The sequence below is a fragment of the Asterias amurensis genome, chromosome 5, assembly GCF_032118995.1.
Source record: "Asterias amurensis chromosome 5, ASM3211899v1".
Taxonomy (NCBI): domain Eukaryota; kingdom Metazoa; phylum Echinodermata; class Asteroidea; order Forcipulatida; family Asteriidae; genus Asterias; species Asterias amurensis.
In genome coordinates this window covers 27593393-27614525 of record NC_092652.1, presented here as the reverse complement: position 1 = coordinate 27614525, position 21133 = coordinate 27593393, and the positions used below count along the sequence as shown (strand labels likewise).

The window sequence follows — 21133 nt, the reverse complement described above, 5'->3', positions numbered from 1 at the left end:
ATAACAGCCATATTACTCAAGTTGGATTTTAACCCACGACCCTTGCAATTCTGAAGCAGTGTCTCACCAGCTAGACCACCGAGATTGCGCAGTAGCTAGAGGCAGTTCAAATCCTATATTTTAGCAGTGGGTACCGCTATGACTTAATAGATGGAAATTTCCATCGGTTAAATTCAGAGGGAGATCGCAACAGGCAACTTGCAATTGTCCTCAAGAATATGATAAGGAAATTAAAATGGGAACAGTTTCCTTTGTGGAAATTGCTTCTTGTGACATGGTTTTTATTTGGAACAAAGACGCCAGACTACTATTATGCTACTTACCAATGCTTGGGTTGGCCTGGTTACCGTACTTCCATGACTTCTCATAGTTAAGTGCAGCATCATGATATGATTGTTCTTTCTCCATGATGAATCCCAGGTACTCATACGCCTTACAGCACGACTGAAAACATCAATAGTGGAGTTGTTTTAACTGTGGTTGATTGTTGGAGCTTTTCTTTATTTCATGTATTTATTTCTTTGGAGCAGAGGATATTAAGCACTTTTTAGGATAGGTTTGAATGATGTCTGGTACAAAGCCTTGTTCAGTCACAAGTGAATGCTTAATTGGAATCACTCAGACTAAATCCATTGTTGCTATGTCCAGTATTGTAGGTCTCAAGACCAGTCTCTGTAGAGACCGGTCTGGTCTCCACACCCAATTTTTGAGGTCTCCGCTTTTTCTAGTTCTCAATTTTGAAGACCCAATCTCAGTGTTGGTCTTAGATCAAAGGTCTTGGGGTCTTATTTCAAGTACATATACAAACTTGTGGTTCATCTTAGGTATAATAAGCATGGAATCTTGGTTGCCAACGCTAAATGATGATGATGAGGTATAATAACTAACAACCCGTTCAGTTCCAAGTATTTACTTGTTCAATGATTAATAAACTATCTATCTTAGATTTATATATCAACCCATTTGGTGTCAAGTACTAGAGAAGACTTGTTCAAAGATTGATAATATTCTATCTAAGATTTATACATCTCCATGACCTCATTCATTGAGTCCTAGAGAAGACTTGTTCAAAGATTGATCAATCTAAGATTTCTACATCTCCATGACCTCATTCATTGAGTCCTAGAGAAGACTTGTTCAAAGATTGATCAATCTAAGATTTCTACATCTCCATCACCTCATTCATTGAGTCCTAGAGAAGACTTGTTCAAAGATTGATCAATCTAAGATTTCTACATCTCCATCACCTCATTCATTGAGTCCTAGAGAAGACTTGTTCAAAGATTGATCAATCTAAGATTTCTACATCTCCATCACCTCATTCATTGAGTCTTTCATACCTGGTTATGCTGAAGACACTTCCGGAGTAGTTCAGTCGCCATGTCATATTTGCCAGAGTTGATATAAATATCTGCCAAGAGGAGCCAGCTTTTCTCAAACTCTTCCGCATCCTGAAAAGAAAACCAGACATACAATTTTCAAGACAAAATAGGATTAGCTGTTGTGAACTGCTTATCAACAAAAAACGCACAAAAATTAGTTTATGGCCTGACATTTCAACCATAACAAAGTATTTCTTGAAGATTAAAAGAGAACTTCTTAAAGAAAGACTCTGCTCTACTAGGGTAGGACGTCAGGCCATTAACTATGCCTTACAAAGATGAAGAATCACAACTCTTGGTACCAATAAAAGCTAAGCAGTGTTGACTGACTACCTTATTTAATGTTTATATGACTAGGAAGCCATTTATGGAGTCATCTTTTTGGTGATTCAAAATATTCCAACTCACCACCGGATTCCAGTTCATCTTAGCAATTCTCTTGAGTTGATTCCGAGCTCTCGGTGTCTGTTTAAGCATCATGTAAGCTGTAGCAACTCCTAACAACGCTGGGACGTTTTCTCTCTAAAAAAAAAATCAAACTTTAATCACCTACAAAAAGATGCCTCAAGTGTTCAAATTATTTTACATTGTGTTTGACCATTTTCAAAATGGAGTGTCCAGTCCAGCAGTCATCCTAACCCTCACCCGACCCATTTTTCTGATGTTTTTTAAGAGTGTGTTCAGGTTTTAGTCTTGACACATTTGCCTTAAGAAAGACACTTCATTATAATTGCTTTGTCATTTGTTTGGATGGGAACAAAGCCGCAGGAATATTGCGTAATGCAAGTACAAGAACCCAAATACACTTGTAGAGAAGGGTTTTCTTGTATGGTTGGCTGCAGATTACACTAATATAAAAATGGGTCTCATATTTCAAGCAGATCTCTGCAAACCCGTCATTAATAACATAAGTGCTTTGAGATGACCATAAACAAAGCACTTGTTAATTATTATTATAAAAGTAGTCCTGGACATCACTTAATTGTCTGTGACCAAAACCCATTCTAGAAAAAGAGGGAAGAATAATTTGGAAGGTACCTCACTAGAAGCCATCTCCATGAATGAAGACAACGCCTTCTCAATATTAGCCTTAGACTTGGAGGATATTAAGACGTAGTTCTCCATAGTTTTATGATCCTCAGAGCCAGCCACCGGTTTCATCTCCTGGTCATTAACAAAAAGAAAGACACACATAGTTCTTATTTTTGTCCCTTTTACAGACAAATGTCTGGTGTGCTGTTTTCAGTTTTTTGTAAAATTTTCTCACCAAAAGTATCAAGATTTACATCCACAGTTTTTCAAAATATTCATGATGAGTTTTCCTCAGTAGATTATCATAAACTGTTATAAACATCTCCTTATGCAAACTGATTTGCTGCTGAAATGATAGTTGTCAAACTGCCTCTAGCTTTCATTGGTACAATTTCTCACCTTAATAAGTTTCTCTGCTGTTCTAACTGCCACCTGCTCAGAATCTGCTTTTTCGGTTGCACTTCTGTTAAAAAATGAAAATCCAACAATTTGTTTAAGATCAAAGTCTACAGTAGTATGATCCCTGCCCCACCCCCTTGAAGCGTAATTATAAAATAATAACAAAGTAACAATAAATTAACAAATAATTAATCAATAAACATTTTGGATTGACGTATCGTTGACTAATCATGGCCCAGCAATCTAGTGCACCAGACTCAAGCTCTGGTGAATAAGTAATCAAGGTTTGGGTTCCAGCTCAGGTCATGACACTACAATTGCCTCATGAGAGGGATATTACAAAACACTAACCCGATTGCCTCATGAGAGGGATATTACAAAACACTAACCCGATTGCCTCATGAGAGGGATATTACATAACACTAACCCGATTGCCTCATGAGAGGGATATTACAAAACACTAACCCGATTGCCTCATGAGAGGGATATTACAAAACACTAACCCGATTGCCTCATGAGAGGGATATTACAAAACACTAACCCGATTGCCTCATGAGAGGGATATTACAAAACACTAACCCGATTGCCTCATGAGAGGGATATTACAAAACACTAACCCGATTGCCTCATGAGAGGGATATTACAAAACACTAACCCGATTTCATGTTTAGTTCAGGCTCCTCGAGATCCCCATCTAGTTCCTTGTCATTATTTAAAAATATATAGACAGATTACCAGAGTCAAGTTATGAATTAACTTACGCGGCATCAGTAATGACAGTCTCAAATGTCTCTCCACCGAGCGTGTCATTGTCAGGATTGATACAAATATCAATCATATTCCGTACAGCTAGACGACCCCAATCACTGTCTTTACGTGCCATGTTGAAATGTTTCAAAGCTACGTTAGGATTTCCAATATACCTGAGGAAAAACCATAAACTAACATCATCAAATATGAACAGGTGTCTATAGGTCAACAGGTGTTTTAGGGTATGATGTATTAATAACTACAAAAGTTAGGGATGATATTTGGCCCTCAGTAAACAGTAGCAATATTTTATTGATACCAAAGACTGTAGGAGTTTACTGATTTTTCAGACTATTGAAAGAGTGTTCCCAAGATGCTTTAAATATATCAATGTTTACCTTTTGATTAATAACTATTTTACTAGTAATTAAAACTAGTAATTAGTAATAAAGAATTCAAAAGAAATGCACCTCTCAATAATCATTTTCCATAAGTACCCCTTTTTGAAAAAGTAGTTTCCAGGTTTAGAAGATTTTGTTGGTGAACCTCAATATTAGCTCCACAATCCTTCACAAATTCATATGGACTAGAAGCCAAATTGTTATTGGCCCAGACTGACTACAAATGAAAGTGTGTTGACTGGTTCGCTACTGTTTTCACTCCTAATTGACGAGCGGGGGACTCCTAAGGTCAAACTATGGCAAGGTGTCTACCAATGATCTGTCGTCACATGAAGTAGGTTGTCAAATTAGAACCACATTGAGAACACCAAGAATGGGTTTTTCCACTCACCATTCATAAAGTCCTTTACAATAGTTAAAACCAGGATCCATGATTGCTCTGGAGGACGCTTTCTCCGCTTGATCAAGAAACTCAGGAACATCTTCCAGTTTTCCAGCACGTCTTAATAGATCCACTAGACGAGATAGTGCCTTATAATGATCTAAGCACATTACAGAGGAAACAAACCGTCATCACTTCATCATTCTTTGCATTCTTGAAGGGTTTGGGAGCTCATTGTAGGACACAAAACACAATGTCCACAGATTGACATTAAACTTACACGGTTTAAAGATAAGGATGGTAGAAAGCTTCCCTTAAAATATTACTTGCTGAGGTGCTGTAATTTTGAGAAATTAGTAATATAATTTCACAAAAATAATTGTTGTCTCAGTGAGACCAAAATTGTTTTAGCATTTACAATGGATTTACGCGACTCCTGAAAAAATATGATTTTCACTTTTTTCAATTTTTTCAAAAATGAAACTAAAACTTAAACAGGTAAATTATACGACATTCATCTTCAATAACGATTACCAAAATATTGATATACAAAAGATATAAAACACTACTTTTTATGTACAAGAACTTTTTTTGTCGGTTCACCACAACCAAGTTTTTCTCTTTGATCTTCCACTTACTTGAACAAATTCTAATCCTCTTAAACTCTTTCTATGACATCACACTTTTGAGGAAAAGTCTAAAATATGTTTACGAATCTACATTTTTCTGTAGATTCCAGACTTTGCTGCAGAAGCATATACAATTCTGCAAAAGGAGGCGGTAGTAAATAATAGCCGACAAGTAAGAAACAGCTATATTCTACATACCTGGCGATCTTTGTAGAAGTTGCTCAAAATGAAATGTCGCTTGGTCGTATTCACCTTTTCTAAACATCAAATCAGCCATCATCTGTTTATAAAAAAAATTAAATTTTTTACATTGTTCAAAACACTTTTGATTTTTTTTCTTAAATACATCAATAATTCCAGCATTTTCATGGTGTACCACTCCTGCTAGATTGTATCTCCACCATGCACAGTTTCAAATCCTACATAGCACAGATCAAGAGCCACAAACAACCGGCCACAAAGCTTTTTTTACCAGGACAAGAACAACGTCTGAAACCAAGACGCTCCAGAGTTGCTCCAAATTGTTGCAAAAGTCGATCTTTCCAGCGCATCCAGTCGCTCCTTATGGTTTCATAAAATAATTTGGTTTGGCACGACTCTGGAGCACCTATCTGAACGGGTTGTTACTTACCACAGTAGCATTATCATCTTCCCTATCTCCTTGTAGTAGTTGAACCAACTGATGTTGACATGCATCTACCTCATCTCTAGCCATATACAACCGTGCTAACTCTAACATAGCTTTCCCGTCATGCTCGTTATAAATCAGAGCTTCATTAACGGGGGTGTTACTTACCACAGTAGCATTATCATCTTCCCTATCTCCTTGTAGAAGTTGAACCAACTGATGTTGACATGCATCTACCTCATCTCTAGCCATGTACAACCGTGCTAACTCTAACATAGCTTTCCCGTCATGCTCGCTATAAATCAAAGCTTCTTTGTAGAGTTTAATCGCCTTCTCGTAATCTCGTTGAGTACTATGATGCTCAGCTATCTGGGAACAAATGCTGCATCAAGGGATAGGGAAAACACATTGTTACAACATGGTATGATATATGTATGTGGTAAATTAACAAGTCTAGCTGTACAGTGATAAATCCATCAAATTGGTAAATCCATGGTAAATCCATCAAACTGTGGGGTTTTTTTGTGATGCATCTTTGCATTTTTCTGTCTGATTGTACGTCCAAGAACAAAAAAAACGTTCATTTTTAAATGTGTTGCTTTAGTCAAGCTTTTAATTATAAACCAAGCAGTAACTCATTAAAGCCATACTGAAATGGAATGAATTAATAATTAAGTCTTGATCATTGTGATCTTGTGTTCTAAGAAAATATTGAACAATAATTCACTTGACATGAGCATGAAAGCTTTTTAACCATTTAAACCATTTAACTTCAAAATAATTTTACCTGTTGAAAGCAAAACTTTCCTGAATCCATAAAAACAGTAGAGAATAATTGAAATTATTGTACAAGATCGAGAAATATAAAATCATTCAAATACCTTGTGGCCAGATCTTTCTGAGCAGGAACTGCATCTGGCTGTTCTACTTGAACTCTCTTCAATACTCTATGAATCAAATCAAACATAACAAATGAAAAGCAAGAAAATATCAGGGTTTCACACACTGCTTCTTTAAGCCTAATTCACCTGACATCATGACCTTTATCTTGTGTAATTTGACTCCAACAATCATAAATGGGAGTTGGGTAGATACAAGCTGCATGTGACGCTGGTGTAAGTTAAACCTAATTCACACGACACCCCCACAACCAATCTTGGTTGCACCATTTTGGGAGTCATCCCTGTGTGTACTGTGTAGTGAGCATGATCCACAGTTCAGGAGATGCGTTGAAATGATTGCATTTCCACCTTTTGTTAACCCCTGGAGTTGTAGATTCCAAGGAGCTTTTGGGAACAGTAGCCTCAGTGAAGTAGAATAAAGAGCAGAATATCTTTGTAGCTGAAACGTTACAGTGATTTCTTTTACCAGGCAGAAATCAAGAAAGTCTTAACTCAACTGAAAAGCTGAACTTCTCATTATTTAGGAAAGTGATGTACCTGGCTTGCAAGTCTCTGGCCTTAGTAAGAGCCAACATTGCATCTTCCATCTTGTTGGCATGGCGATGAACTTTAGCCAACATGACCAAGAGTTTACAGTCATCTATCATAGTAGAAAGGTCATTGGCTGAAAATAAAGAAATAAAAACAAACACTTACAAAAATCATGTTTCAATCTTGGGTTATTTCTCTCCACAGTTATCATTCTAATGAAATGTGAATTTTAGCTGATAGTCAAGAACACAAGTATGAAGACAGGAATTCGAACCCATACCCCAATGCCTCAGCAGACAAACCCCTGCACTAGACCTTTCAGTCACCAAATGTTTCAATTTGTTGTTTTCATTTAAATGTTTAAAATATGTCATAACAGGGATACCAACCCACCCCCTGAACCCTCTTCAAGTGAGGTTTCATTGTGGTTTTTCATTTTTAATGTTTGAAAAATGGATCAAGCCAAACCGCGATAAATACCTTTATGTTTCAAGAAACTTGAAAGTTCAAAATGAAGAGAAACAATGACTTACCGGACTCATGATCCAAAGCAGTTTTCAAAACTTTCTCAGCTTTCTCAAAATGGCGTAACTTCAGAAGGAGGTTGGCCAAGTCATGACGTAAGAAACTCTGTCCTCCGGTCTTCAAGGCTGCCTCATAATAATTGATGGCCTAATGGGAGAAATTTAATTCTTTATATCTACTGAAAAATTATATGTCAGGCATCTCGGTGCTTTTGTTTGCCATTTTTATTTCCAAGGTGCAACAATATCATCGTTTTTAGTCCAAAAATTATTTGATGTTTAAACATCAAATAAAGCACTTTTAGATGATTTCAGATTACCTTGCTGTATTGGTGGGTTTTAATCAACGCCGATCCAATCTTACTAGCGAGGGCGCTATCACGTGGGTTCTTCTTAAGCGCAGACTCATAAATCTCAATTGCCTTCTCTGGTTCTTGAATATTCATATAAGCGTCGCCCAATAGCAGTGAAGTCTCTGGACTAGGCCTCTTCTCAACAAGCTCCCTAGGAAAGGTCAAAAGGTCGTAAAATGTTCATCAAAAGTCTAACATAACCTGCTTGTGAAGTTTAGCTCAGAGATCAATAAATGTTTAGGTCAGCGACCCACTGAAAATATAGGGGAACTTGGCCATGACTGGCCCTTTGATCGCTACTAACCTTTGAACCCTCTGCTGGAGTTAACAGAAGTCAATTTTTATTGAAGAAATGTTATTAAACTGATAATACAAGTTCAGGAAATTACCATGTTTTTATAAGTAGGATTTGAAACTTTGCATGGTGGAAATTTGATATACATTGTAGAAAGGTTTGCGGTAACACCATGTAATGAAAATCTGTAAATCAAAAGTATGTTTTTTTTATGATTGTAAGAACGATTGTAATGTTACGTTTGGTACTGAGGGAATGATCAAAAGTGTTGCGAGAAATTTTACAAGAAATATTAGAGAAAGCATTTGGTCGAACCAGCTAATTTTTGTTGTAACTCACTATTGGGTCATACTTTACTCTAGCTGATGATGGATTAACAACACAAGTCAATAATTAGTTCATTCAGTTCACTCACTTCACTCGGTTACCCCCACAGGCGGGCTAAATATTTCGTTATAGTTCCACATCATCACTGAGACAAAGTTAACTGAAACCATTTGTGAGAGTCATTATGAAACATTTCTTTATCATACACCCACCTGTAACAACCGGCATAAAGTCGTTTATCTTTGCGATGATTTAGATAAATGTCCGCCATCTTCACCCGCGCTGAAACAAAATAACTGTGAAGAAAATATTGATCATTTACTGCTTGATGTAATCTGAAATAATGCATTAATCTTCATTCTGTTTATTTCTGTTGCAATTTAATCAAACTGATTGGTTTGTGTGTTTCAGCAAAGTTCATTCCTGTATTGTCATAGCTGAAGGGTCTAGTGCGTCACACTCAAGACACCTGTGTCTTAAAGAAAGACACTCGACCATTATTGCTGTGTCCTTCGGATGGGAAGAAAAGCTGTTGGTCCTGTGTGTTGTGTAGTGCAACTGAAAGAACCTAGTACAATTATTATTAAAAGAGGGGTTTTGCCCTGGTGTTTACTGGCATGGTTGGCTGCAGATTGTGCTCCTACACTTTACAAACCGTTAGGTGTTATAGATATGTTGTACAAAAATCTCCTAAAATGAGATTTAAATTCTGAGCAAGATTACTAGTGTCAAAACATCATATCGAACGATTACCTGAACGCACTAAACTAATAGTTACCGAGATACAACAACGCTTATGCACCAAGGATCATTTTCTTGTAAAATACAACATTTATGCAAAATCGAGATGCATGATTTTGCACAGACGGGATGCTCTGGTAACAAATGTAAACTTAACAGCATCGTACCTTTGATCAGATCCCACATTTCTCAACATTGACAGAGCTTGTTCTGTATCTCCTCTTCCTAAGGCGAGGTCTGAGTTAGCGATAGTGATGCGTACCTCCTCTGGGGTCCCACTGAACTCATTAATTGCATCTTGCATCACCTTAGCTGCCTCATGCTGTAAAGATAGAATGAGGTACTTCAATGTGGAGCAGGTTTCTAGGTATTGTTGAATTAGCCTCACAAGATATAATGTTCAAACATGGCATGAGAGAAAAATCAAATGGTCCTCATTAGGAGTTGAACCCAAGACCCTGACAGTCCGGGCAGATGCTCTACCAACTGAGCTATGAGGCATAATGTCTTGTACAACATGTCACAATCAGAAAACAAATAAGAAATCCTAGTTTCGGAAGAGGCACTCATGTGTACAGTTCCTCTCAATGTCATATGCATTCATTCTTTCTTATGAGGCACTATAATGAGGTCTATATGAAGCACTGTAACTATGAGGTCTATATGAGAGGTACCACTTACCTGAGCATCAGTCAATCTGTAGGCATCAGCCAGCTCCCACATACAGGAGTGACACCTCACTAACTACCCTCTCATGAGGCACTATAATGAGGTCTATATCAGGCACTACAACTCACCTGAGCATCAGTCAATCTGTAGGCATCAGCCAGCTCCCACATACAGGAGTGACACCTCACTAACTACCCTCTCATGAGGCACTATAATGAGGTCTATATCAGGCACTACAACTCACCTGAGCATCAGTCAATCTGTAGGTATCAGCCAGCTCCCACAGGAGTGACACCTCACTAACTACCCTCTAATAAGGCACTATAATGAGGTCTATATGAGGCACTGTAATGATGAGGTCTACATGTATATGAGAGGCACCACTTACCTGAGCATCAGTCAACCTGTAGGCATCAGCCAGCTCCCACATACAGGAGTGACACCTCACTAACTACCCTCTCATGAGGCACTATAATGAGGTCTATATCACGCACTACAACTCACCTGAGCATCAGTCAATCTGTAGGCATCAGCCAGCTCCAAATACACAGAGACTCTATCACTGGTTGAGATGGGGCGTACCTTACCAGCCCTCTTAGATGCTGAGGCTACCCTATGTTTGACTCCGGGTAACTGCATAGCGCTCTGTAGAGTCTTAACGCAATCATCTAGTTGATTGAGTTTACGCTGAGCTTTAGCTTTGATCATGTGATACATGGGCATCTCACGCACCTGTCAACAAATAAACAAACAATCAATCACTCAAATGGTTTATGAAATATTTTATGAAGAAGAATCTAGTGAGGTTTGCAGTAACTTCATCTCCATGAAAATTCTCTTACAAGATGACGATGGTTCTGAAAACAACCAGCTTTATAACATCTAAAGGTTTCTATCAGTATGTTCTGAGCGTCTTCAGGAGAGAAAATTTATACATATATACATATTTTTCTAGTTGAATTTAACCTTTTTTTGGATCTGCATATAAGATTGGTTTGACTGGCCCAGTGCTAAGCAATTGAGGCCTACAGTCTTCTGAGAACCACTTTCAAATGAAGGAGAAATCTGAGGACTTTGGAGGGTTTCGGTTGCATTTTCTTTTTACTGACCTCAAAGTTGTAGCTGAGACCCATTTCCAGAGACTGTGAAGATTGTTTGTAGTTCCCTGCATCTAGATGAATCTACATCAGAAAGGATGAAACAAACACATTATAGGAGATAACAAAGACAATTTGTTTACCATTTTGTCCATACAACAAAACATCCAAGGTAGTCACATGATAAGAGAGGACAAGCTAAATGTTTTCTCTTCATATGTACTTATAATACCTAGGTTTATGTCATGGATACCTGCACATACCGTAATGAGTGAGCGTGTTGGCTACATGAGTACTACAACTAGCTTTATACCATGCAACCTTTGTTTGCAGCTCAACTGCCCTCTTTTGAAATTTGCCTGACAGTCGTAGCGCATTTCTTACTTATAAAGTGTAGCTTACAACCTCTGTTATTTTAGACTACTCCTAGTATTGTTAAGCTGAACTACCATATGTGTCACCGTCATGTAAGCTTGAGCCAAACATGGCAGCGCCCAGCAAGCTATGTGACATCACCTAAAACTACAACAAACCTGTGCCATAAGTAGATGTGCATCAGCAAACTGTGGGTTTTTATCCAAACAATGTTGCAGACTACTCTGAGCTGACTCCGTCTGTCCCGATAGAAATCGAACTCGACTCAGGAGATATAAAGCTTCTAATAATCCTGGCATGGCTTTAGTTATTGGCTCCAAGATGGAGGTACATCGGCTTAGGATTGGACTGACCGGCTGACCAGCGGCTTGAGGCTGTAGGAAGAATAAAAAACATATTAGTAACAGGTCATGGAGTGTTTCTGTTTGAATAATGAATGAACAAATTGAATTCTTATGACCAATGTGCAACTTTGAAGAACAAAAAATGGCTAAACACACTTATTTTTGTACAGTTTTCTACAGCATAAGTGTTAAAGAAAAAAGAACTAATCAGCATTCCCCTGAAGACCAGCAGAGCATACTGTTTGAAATGTCGAGACCAAACCGGCTCTTTTCAGAGGCAACACACACTCAAAAGATATCACATGGTTGTACCCACAAGTTGACTATTCTTCTTATTCATCAGCTGAAGTTGTTATTAAACTTGTGAATCACTCAAGAATTTTGGTAAGGTTGGCTTATGGTGTGTTATGGCCAAGCAGTCTGGTACACCAAACTCAAGCTCTGAATGCCAAGTCATTGGGATGTGGGCTCGAATTCTGGTCATGACACTTGCCTCCTCAAGCAAAAAACGTCACTTTAATTGCTTCTCTCAACCCGGGAGTAAATGGGTACCTGTTAGGGCAGAGGTGGTTCTTGAGATTGATTTAGCTAGGTGCACTACTTATTAAGCAGCAGGAGCTAAATACTCCCAAGTGAGCTGAGTTGGTGTCAGGAATCATCTAAATAGGCCAATAAAGGAGGTATGTTTATGCGCCATGAGCATCCCAATTTACAGATATCAGTTCTAAAGGAAAGTCCACATTAAATATTACTATTATTATGAATCCAATTTATAATCTCTTCATCTTACCTCGGTAGGAGCAAAGTTGAGATATTCCTTGACCAACTCTAGAACAAAGTCTGGATTCATCTGAGAATAATAATCAATTCCTAGTGGGATTCCTTTCAAAGCTCCAAAGTGTGTTGTGCTTGCTTCATTCAGTAATGTTACTACTTCCTCTGTAGTCTTACCACGTTTACGAGCCAGGACAGCTCGCAGAAACAGAATATCCTGTATGAGTCAATCATATGGTGTTAGTTTGTGACAGATTTTGGTTATTGTATCTTTTATAAAACTGTACAAGGAAAACAAGTTGCCTCAAAGTGAAGTTAACTGTTTTATTTTGGAAGCAGAGAAAGCCTGCTTTATAAGACAGCAGCGAGAGAGTATGCATGTAGCTATTGCATTAAGCGCTTGCTTCTCACTACTGTGGCCCTAGTATGATTCTCAGCTAAGGCAATATGTAAGAACAGTTGTACTTTGGTTCTCTCCTGCGCAGCAAGAGTTTTTCTCCAAGCCCTCCAGCTTTCCTCTCTCTCAAAATTTCAAAAATTGTTGATCTCTGGCTATTCTACCTATTCGTTCATGTATTGGCTACCAAACACACCTTTACATGCCGGTGGTTCAAACCTGTTTTAACCACATCTTTTGCAATTCAGCTTCTCAGCTGGGAGTAAGGATGGTTACACTCCTAAGTTTGTATAATACAAGTGATGCAAAAGCAGTGGCCAGTTTATCCCCAACACAAACATTGAAGTAAAAAAATATATTTTAGATTGTAGACGACTTCTAAATATTCTAAAGGATATATTTTCTTGAAATCTTTAACTACGAGACAGCAATGTTTTTTTTCCACTGACCAGAGAGTAGAAGGGGTCAGTTAAAAAGATACATGAGAATAAAACTCACTGCTGATTTTCCAATGGATTCTTGAATCTCACTAAGGAATTCCAATTGTTGTTCTGCATCATCAAGATGGTCCTCAAGAAGCTGACACTTAATGATTCCTGAAGAGAAATAAATAATAAAAATGGTTTATATTTAGCCCTTTTAGTTTATATAGAGCACTTCTATTTTTATCTACATAGTCTCAAAACACTTTAATAATTTGTTTAGAAAATGTTCACAAGTTTTTGAATTATATGGCTCCAGGGTAAACCCATTCTTTTAGCAAAACACAAGTGTCAAGACCAGACTGGAATGCAAACTCTGAAATACCAGAACTTTGGTGCCCTTGTTGGCTCGGCCAAACCATACCACTGAATCATATAAATTACATTCTTATTTTATGAATAATTGAAACAATAATGTTTTGACTAGAGTAATGAGTTGTGAGTAAATAAGTGTTTATCGAGCCTAACCTGTGAGGGCAGTCACACTAGTTTCATCTTGCTTCATAGCACTCCGATAATACTTCATAGCATCTCGGGGTTTGTTCTGGAGAAGAAGTTCATATCCTACTTCTGTCTTAAACTCTGCATTCTTAGCTTCTAAAGAAACGGCTCTCTCAACCATGGAGGACGTTTGTTGAAGAACCTGCTGGTTGCGACCACACTGCAAAAACAAAAAGAAGTAAATAATAAGCTTTTTCCTTATAAAAATGACCCAACACAAGGCCAAAGGGTAATTAAAGGTGAAAGCTACAAGAAATCTCAAGAATATTCAAAGAAAGAGAAGGTATCTATTCACATTCCTTTTTAAACTAAGGATGAATAAAGTTTTTTTTAATCGGATTGAATTGAATTAAACTGGATGCGAATGTAAGAAACACTGTTTAAGCTTACCACTCTACAATACACCAAAGATAGATGCCAAAAGATGTAGGCGTTCTTTGGCTCAAATCGATCCAGTAGTTGAATCAATTCTCCTAGTCTTTGTACGGCCTGAAGTACAAAAAGAAAAGGACATTGAAATGAGGTAGGTACAATAAAATAAAAAAATGAGGTAGGATTCAATAATAAAATGAGTATCTCACCTCTTCATAGTTGCCTTCCCTACAGAGGAGATACAGAATCTCCATTCTCACTGCTTCAATACAACTGGATTGCTGACTCAATGCTCTGTTTAATTCAATCAAATAACAATCATTAATAAAGAAATAAACAAATAGGTAATAAAACTGACACGGTCGTAGTGTGTTTCCTTTAGCGCACAGCCACAACCCTGCATGGATTTAAACAACCGATTAAGACCAAGTTCTGTTCCCAATCCGGTAGAACCATGAGTAGTCTCATCTTCTCAATGAGTGCTGTCATGAATCTCAACGCTCACTCAATTCCTTCTATTCAAGTGTCTCACTAGCTCACTGAGTAACTTACCTCTGGGCTGTCTCAACAGTCTGTTCCCAATCCTGTAGCGCCATGAGTAGTCTCATTTTCTCAATCAGTGCTGGCATGAATCCAGGGTACGATACCACGGCTTGGTTGATCAGATCAAGAGCTCCGCTATAATTGTGTCTCAGAGTGAAGTAACGAGATTTACCAATCAATGCCTCAACATTCTTAGATGCACCGCTGTCGAATGGAAATAAAAAGCTTTGTGAGTAATTTACAATAATCTAAACTGGGAATCAAATTGATCTAGGGTGTGCACGAGAAGTAATTTTGTGGTGGTGATGCCACATATTTTTAAAGAAATTCTAAACAAAAATCACCCACAAGATATAAGTGCCATTCAATGAGAAGGCTGCAAGAAAAATCAAGACAAATAAAAGAGAGAACAGGTATATGCTCATCTTAGACTGGAATAGATTCTAAGATGGTGGAACACAAGATGCAGGTTTGGAGTTTCAAAGCTCAGCAGTATGCTCCTCAAGGAAAATAAGCCAGGAGTATATCAGCCAGTTTTTGGAACATATACAGTGGAGGGGAGATAGTGTGGCAAAGCGTGTAGCGCTATTAAAGGTGTGTAGAGAAGGGACAACGAATTGAAGACCTTCTGCACACCTTTGATGGAAGTATCAGTAAAAGAGAGTTACTAAGGAGGCAGAGAGTCTAACAAATAGAGGGGTTCGTGAGATGATGCTAGATGCTCTATCTTATCTTGACTCTCATTTGAGAGTGTATGGTTTCTGAGATAAACCAGAGGAAACTCAGGAGTTTGAGTTGCACATTCCATAGAGATAGTTACCTAAGAGCATCTTCAAAGTATTTTCCAGACTTCTTGACGAACGTGTCCCTGCCGCATGTCAAATCAATCCACCCTCTCAGGACCTGGCCCTATATATCAATGCAATATAGAAATCAGTTAAAACATACAGCTCAATGGTTTAACAATGTCCAAATTGGTAACTGAGGCTGTCGAACAGCTGTGTATGTTATTGTTTCTACGGGCAGCTAATAATATCAAATAAATTTGTCCATGTTTCTTTCTCTGTAAATCTTTCTTTTTCTTCTTACTGTAGTCGATTTGGGGTCATACCGTAGCCTTTGTCACCATCAATAACTTCATGTTGTAAAGTTATCCCCTTAGGCCAATTCTAGTAGGCATGAAAGTACAAATAGATCAAGGGAAAATGTTAAAATGAATGGAAAGTACCACAAAAATATGTAGTTTAAACAATTGTACAAAAAAAAGTGACTAATTTGACTGTACCTCTTTAGCACCCTGTGATAGCTTCAACATTCTGTCAACATATTCTCTAGCTTTATCATGTCGACCTGTATGCCACAAAAACATCGCTGCAAAATATAGACCCTGTAAACAAAATCAATTATAACATTGTTAAAAAATAAATGTTACAGTCAGGTTTAAAAATCAGGAAAAGGTCATTTAAGATGAACAAATAAACATTGACTAGAGCAGAATTTGAACCAATGACCTATGGATTAACAGATGAGGCTCTACCATACAAGCCCCATGCATTGACTAGAGCAGAATTTGAACCAATGACCTATGGATTAACAGATGAGGCTCTACCATACAAGCCCCATGCATTGACTAGAGCAAAATTTGAACCAATGACCTATGGATTAACAGATGAGGCTCTACCAACTGACCTTACTGGCCCCATGTTAACTTTCCTTAATATATTTGCTTGAGGGGAGGAGGCATTAAAGCCATTGGACCCTTTCGGTAAACAGTATTGTCCAAGGCCCACACTTTGTGTATCACAACTTCTATATCAAATAACAAACCTGTGAAAATTTAGGCTCAATCGGTCATCGGAGTCTGGAGAAAATAACGGGAAAACCCACCCGTGTATCCGCGCGTTTCGCCGTGTCATGACATGTGTTTAAAATAAATCTGTATATTTCGCTAACGAGAATTGATATTGTTTTACTGTTGTCTCAAAAAGTAAAGCATTTCATGGAATAATATTTAAAGGGAAGTCTTTCACCACTACCTTCTGTAAACCCTATAAGACATTTGTAAATCTGTGAACTTTATTTTTTTTTTCTGTACCGAAAGGGTCCAATGGCTTTAAGTTCAAAATTATTTTAAAAAATAATTGAAAAATAAAATACCTACCTTCTCTCCGGCATGTTTGCGTTCTTCTTTCAGTCTGGCATCCAACTCCTGAACTGCTTCTCTATCTGTTACCAAGACAACAGTTTAAAATCCGAGTGAATTTGTTTAACATTCTTAAATAGATCTTTACAACAAAATAAATGGTTTAATAAATATGGTTGCGGTAGGTTTGAGTCATTTTTTAAATTTTTTTTAAAACAATTTTTTATGGTTGTTTCCTATACTACTGTTGCACTGGTTTCTAGTATTTGGGTCCATTGGTGTGTGTGAATGTTTTGAAGTAGTTCCACTATTTTTTTTTTACATTTTTTAAATAGTGTTTTCTGTAGTTTTGGCTTCTAGTGTTTAAGTTCATCACACAAATGCCGAATGACCTACCCACAGTCTTGCATCTCTTATGAGAGTACATAAGAGCCATCTTAGTACACAGAACTAAATCAGGTTTGTCTTTAATGACCTACCCACAGTCTTGCTTCTCTTATGAGAGTACATAAGAGCCATCTTAGTACACAGAACTAAATCAGGTTTGTCTTTAATGACCTACCCACAGTCTTGCTTCTCTTATGAGAGTACATAAGAGCCATCGTTGTACACAGAACTAAATCAGGTTTGTCTTTAATGACCTACCCACAGTCTTGCATCTCTTATGAGAGTACATACAATGTAAGAGCCATCGTTGTACACAGAACTAAATCAGGTTTGTCTTTAATGACCTACCCACAGTCTTGCATCTCTTATGAGAGTACATACAATGTAAGAGCCATCATTGTACACAGAACTAAATCAGGTTTGTCTTTAATGACCTACCCACAGTCTTGCATCTCTTATGAGAGTACATAAGAGCCATCCTTGTACACAGAACTAAATCAGGTTTGTCTTTAATGACCTACCCACAGTCTTGCATCTCTTATGGGAGTACATAAGAGCTATCCTTGTACACAGAACTAAATCAGGTTTGTCTTTAATGACCTACCTACAGTCTTGCATCTCTTATGAGAGTACATAAGAGCCATCGTTGTACACAGAACTAAATCAGGTTTGTCTTTAATGACCTACCCACAGTCTTGCATCTCTTATGGGAGTACATAAGAGCCATCGTTGTACACAGAACTAAATCAGGTTTGTCTTTAATGACCTACCCACAGTCTTGCATCTCTTATGAGAGTACATAAGAGCCATTGTTGTACACAGAACTAAATCAGGTTTGTCTTTAATGACCTACCCACAGTCTTGCATCTCTTATGGGAGTACATAAGAGCCATCGTTGTACACAGAACTAAATCAGGTTTGTCTTTAATGACCTACCCACAGTCTTGCATCTCTTATGAGAGTACATAAGAGCCATCGTAATACACAGAACTAAATCAGGTTTGTCTTTAATGACCTACCCACAGTCTTGCATCTCTTATGGGAGTACATAAGAGCCATCGTTGTACACAGAACTAAATCAGGTTTGTCTTTGATGCCTTCCAGCTCTCTCATTCCCTCAGCCAAACGATCTGAAGTAGATGACCAAAATCAAATGATGAGAGTCATTGCTAACAAAAAGAATTGAAACTTTGATCCAAATATAGGGAGGTATTTAAAATGATGGCATTTTTACATTTTAGGAACAGCACTCTGCCACTGCTCAGTAATTAAAAAAAAAAAAAAAAAAAATGAATCTGGTTCTAAAATTCAAAATATTGCCAATGAATTAAAACAGAAAATTCTTTCAAAGTTATTGCAACCTATTTGTTATAGAAAAAGGCCAAAAAGATTACTGTGGGCTCTTGATGATTGGCCATCTGTATAGTTATGTAAATTTCAGTTACGAGGGTCAAGTCTGAGATTGCCACTTGCTTGAATTAGCCAATCGATTGGGGGGGGGGGGCAATTTGCAAATAACCGTGATCTCAAACTTGAAAGAAAGTATAAAAACAGAAGGATAGGAAACAAAAATGTTAAATTTTAGATGTAGGAGAAAAACCCAAATGGGAAAAACCTCAGTAATCATTAGGTAGAGACTGAAAACAAAATCTACTGCAACTCTTCCGTCTGATGCAGGATTCGAGCCATAGTCCACTGAAGTCAAAGACAGGCAAAGAAACCACTGAACCAACTTTTTACTTAATCCCCTGAAAGATTCAACAGTTCTTTTACCTTCTAAGATGAGACCATATGCCTTGAAGAAGAGGAGTACAGGATCGGTTCCATATTTCTTGATTGCTTCTAGAGCCACTGTTTGCATATGACGATAGAGCTTCTCTTGGCAATAGTAGCTCACAGCAGCCTGAAACAGAAAATAATAAAACAAACAAAATTAAATTATTAACATTATTTACAGTTACACCATATTATGGTGTTTACTTTTTCTAACTGTGTAGATTATTTTTTATAAGCTACTTCATTCTTGAAAGGGCAAGAACATTTCAAGGGGCACCAGGGCCATGACCAGCCTCTGTTGCCCCTGTGAACAATCAGACTGACAAAGTGTAGTTTAAAAAGTCATATTTAGCAAGTCATTTCTAATTTTGTAGATTGTTCTTATAGGTTAGCTACTTCACACAATCAAGCAGGGAAGGAAAACCCGATCTAACTGCAACTCTCTTGTCCGAGGTGGGATTCGAACCAGGGTCCACTGAGGGGAAAGGCAGGGAAAGAAACACGTCATTTTTGATTACTTACCAATGTGGCTGAATCGGTGTCTGCCATGGTGAAGAAAAAAATGAGTCACCTGACTTGCCACACACGAGTATTAAACCTACAAAAACAAGAAACAACTTTAGATTTTTTAACCAATATGAATTGGTTAAATTGCCTACACACAAAGTACTCAAGTACTTTCTGATGTCCTTCTGTATACGAAATTCCACTGGGTTACAGAAAAGATAAGTTTCGATAACGTAACCCTCCTCCCGACAGCTACCCTCCTCCCGACAGCTACCCTCCTCCCGACAGCTACCCTCCTCCCGACAGCTACCCTCCTCCCGACAGCTACCCTCCTCCCGACAGCTACCCTCCTCCCGACAGCTACCCTCCTCCCGACAGCTACCCTCCTCCCGACAGCTACCCCCCTCCCGAAGGCTACGCCATCGGGAGGAGGGTTATGTTATCGCAACTAAGAAAATATCAGTGTTTGGTAATGACCACCCCCGCCCCAACACACAAATCGTGTGATTTAAATGCAAATGGTAGGCCCCGTGGCAAATCTTCACATCAGGTGGTGACACTGCCAAGAAATAGGAGTCATTGTTTAGACTAGTGATGATCTTCGTGTCAAGGGAAACGCAAACTCCCGGTCCAACAATTTCACTCATATTATAATATATTTGGTGTAAACATGTGGTTCAGTAACTATAGTTGCGATAACGTAACCCTCCTGCCGACGGCGTAGCCAGGGATAACGTAACCCTTCTACCGATGGCGTAGCCGGAGGTCCGGCTACGCTGTCGCCAGGAGGGTTACGTTATCGCAACTACAGTAACTAGACAACAATACTTCTATTCTACGGTCATTAAGAAATCAGTGTTAGCTTTTACAGACACAGTAAACATTGAATTACCACATGACCGAGAAGGCAGTTTAGACAAAGCTTTACAGGCCCTACATGCATAGACCTACCAAAACTATGCATCTATAAAGGCCTACCACAACTGGTGAATACAAATATAACTGGATGCACATAGGGGGCCTAACATTAATCAAAACATTTTAACTTGAATTGATAGCATAACTTTACCAAGGGAGTTCTTTCTGTTAAGATCTAAATAAAAGTTCGGGTATCATTCCTCCAGAATTCCTTGGCACTGCCAACAAGCTCTAACTAAAACCATGGAGGCTAATTTATTCGCATTTTTCCTCCATGTTAAAACTAAAGTAAACTTAGTAAAAAAGTCATAATATAATAAGGATAATTTTATGATAAGGCCACCATCAATCATCATCATCATCAGACAGCAGAATCAGACTTAATTTACGTCAATAACAACATGATGTGACAGAGAGTTCCTTCATCATTACAGAAGTAGAAACCATCTATGATTTCTTGTTTTTATTAGGAACAAAATTACTCACCACTGTATGACGATAAAACAATAAACGATTGCTCCTTTCAAGTTTCATTCGCTAGCGGTGTACGAAGATTTGATCTGGTAAAATGG

At 38.0% G+C, this 21133-nt stretch overlaps 1 protein-coding gene across 4 annotated transcripts in view; it reads right to left on the bottom strand.

Moving 5' to 3' along the window:
- LOC139937839 (tetratricopeptide repeat protein 21B-like) overlaps positions 1-21133 on the bottom strand; it is a 23391-nt gene extending 2258 nt beyond the window's left edge. Inside the window, exons 1-31 of one of the 4 annotated variants that reach the window (XM_071933177.1) lie at positions 21048-21133; positions 19659-19734; positions 19134-19263; positions 18380-18490; positions 16992-17056; positions 16116-16217; positions 15651-15739; positions 14840-15034; positions 14497-14581; positions 14306-14404; positions 13883-14075; positions 13431-13528; positions 12552-12752; positions 11576-11791; positions 11055-11126; positions 10450-10677; positions 9444-9598; positions 8748-8831; positions 7881-8064; positions 7570-7708; positions 7043-7169; positions 6485-6550; positions 5772-5985; positions 5174-5255; positions 4356-4506; positions 3575-3736; positions 2814-2877; positions 2421-2546; positions 1791-1904; positions 1341-1451; positions 324-444 (exon numbers count right to left, since the gene is read on the bottom strand). In XM_071933177.1, coding sequence (XP_071789278.1) covers positions 324-444; positions 1341-1451; positions 1791-1904; positions 2421-2546; positions 2814-2877; positions 3575-3736; positions 4356-4506; positions 5174-5255; positions 5772-5985; positions 6485-6550; positions 7043-7169; positions 7570-7708; positions 7881-8064; positions 8748-8831; positions 9444-9598; positions 10450-10677; positions 11055-11126; positions 11576-11791; positions 12552-12752; positions 13431-13528; positions 13883-14075; positions 14306-14404; positions 14497-14581; positions 14840-15034; positions 15651-15739; positions 16116-16217; positions 16992-17056; positions 18380-18490; positions 19134-19263; positions 19659-19685 — 3811 coding nt within the window. In that variant the 5' untranslated portion in view covers positions 19686-19734; positions 21048-21133. Of the gene's footprint in view, positions 1-323; positions 445-1340; positions 1452-1790; positions 1905-2420; positions 2547-2813; positions 2878-3574; positions 3737-4355; positions 4507-5173; positions 5256-5771; positions 5986-6484; positions 6551-7042; positions 7170-7569; positions 7709-7880; positions 8065-8747; positions 8832-9443; positions 9599-10449; positions 10678-11054; positions 11127-11575; positions 11792-12551; positions 12753-13430; positions 13529-13882; positions 14076-14305; positions 14405-14496; positions 14582-14839; positions 15035-15650; positions 15740-16115; positions 16218-16991; positions 17057-17369; positions 17441-17881; positions 17975-18047; positions 18113-18379; positions 18491-19133; positions 19264-19658; positions 19735-21047 lie in introns of those variants that run through there. The other 3 variants (XM_071933179.1, XM_071933180.1, XM_071933178.1) reach the window with 3 other exon arrangements.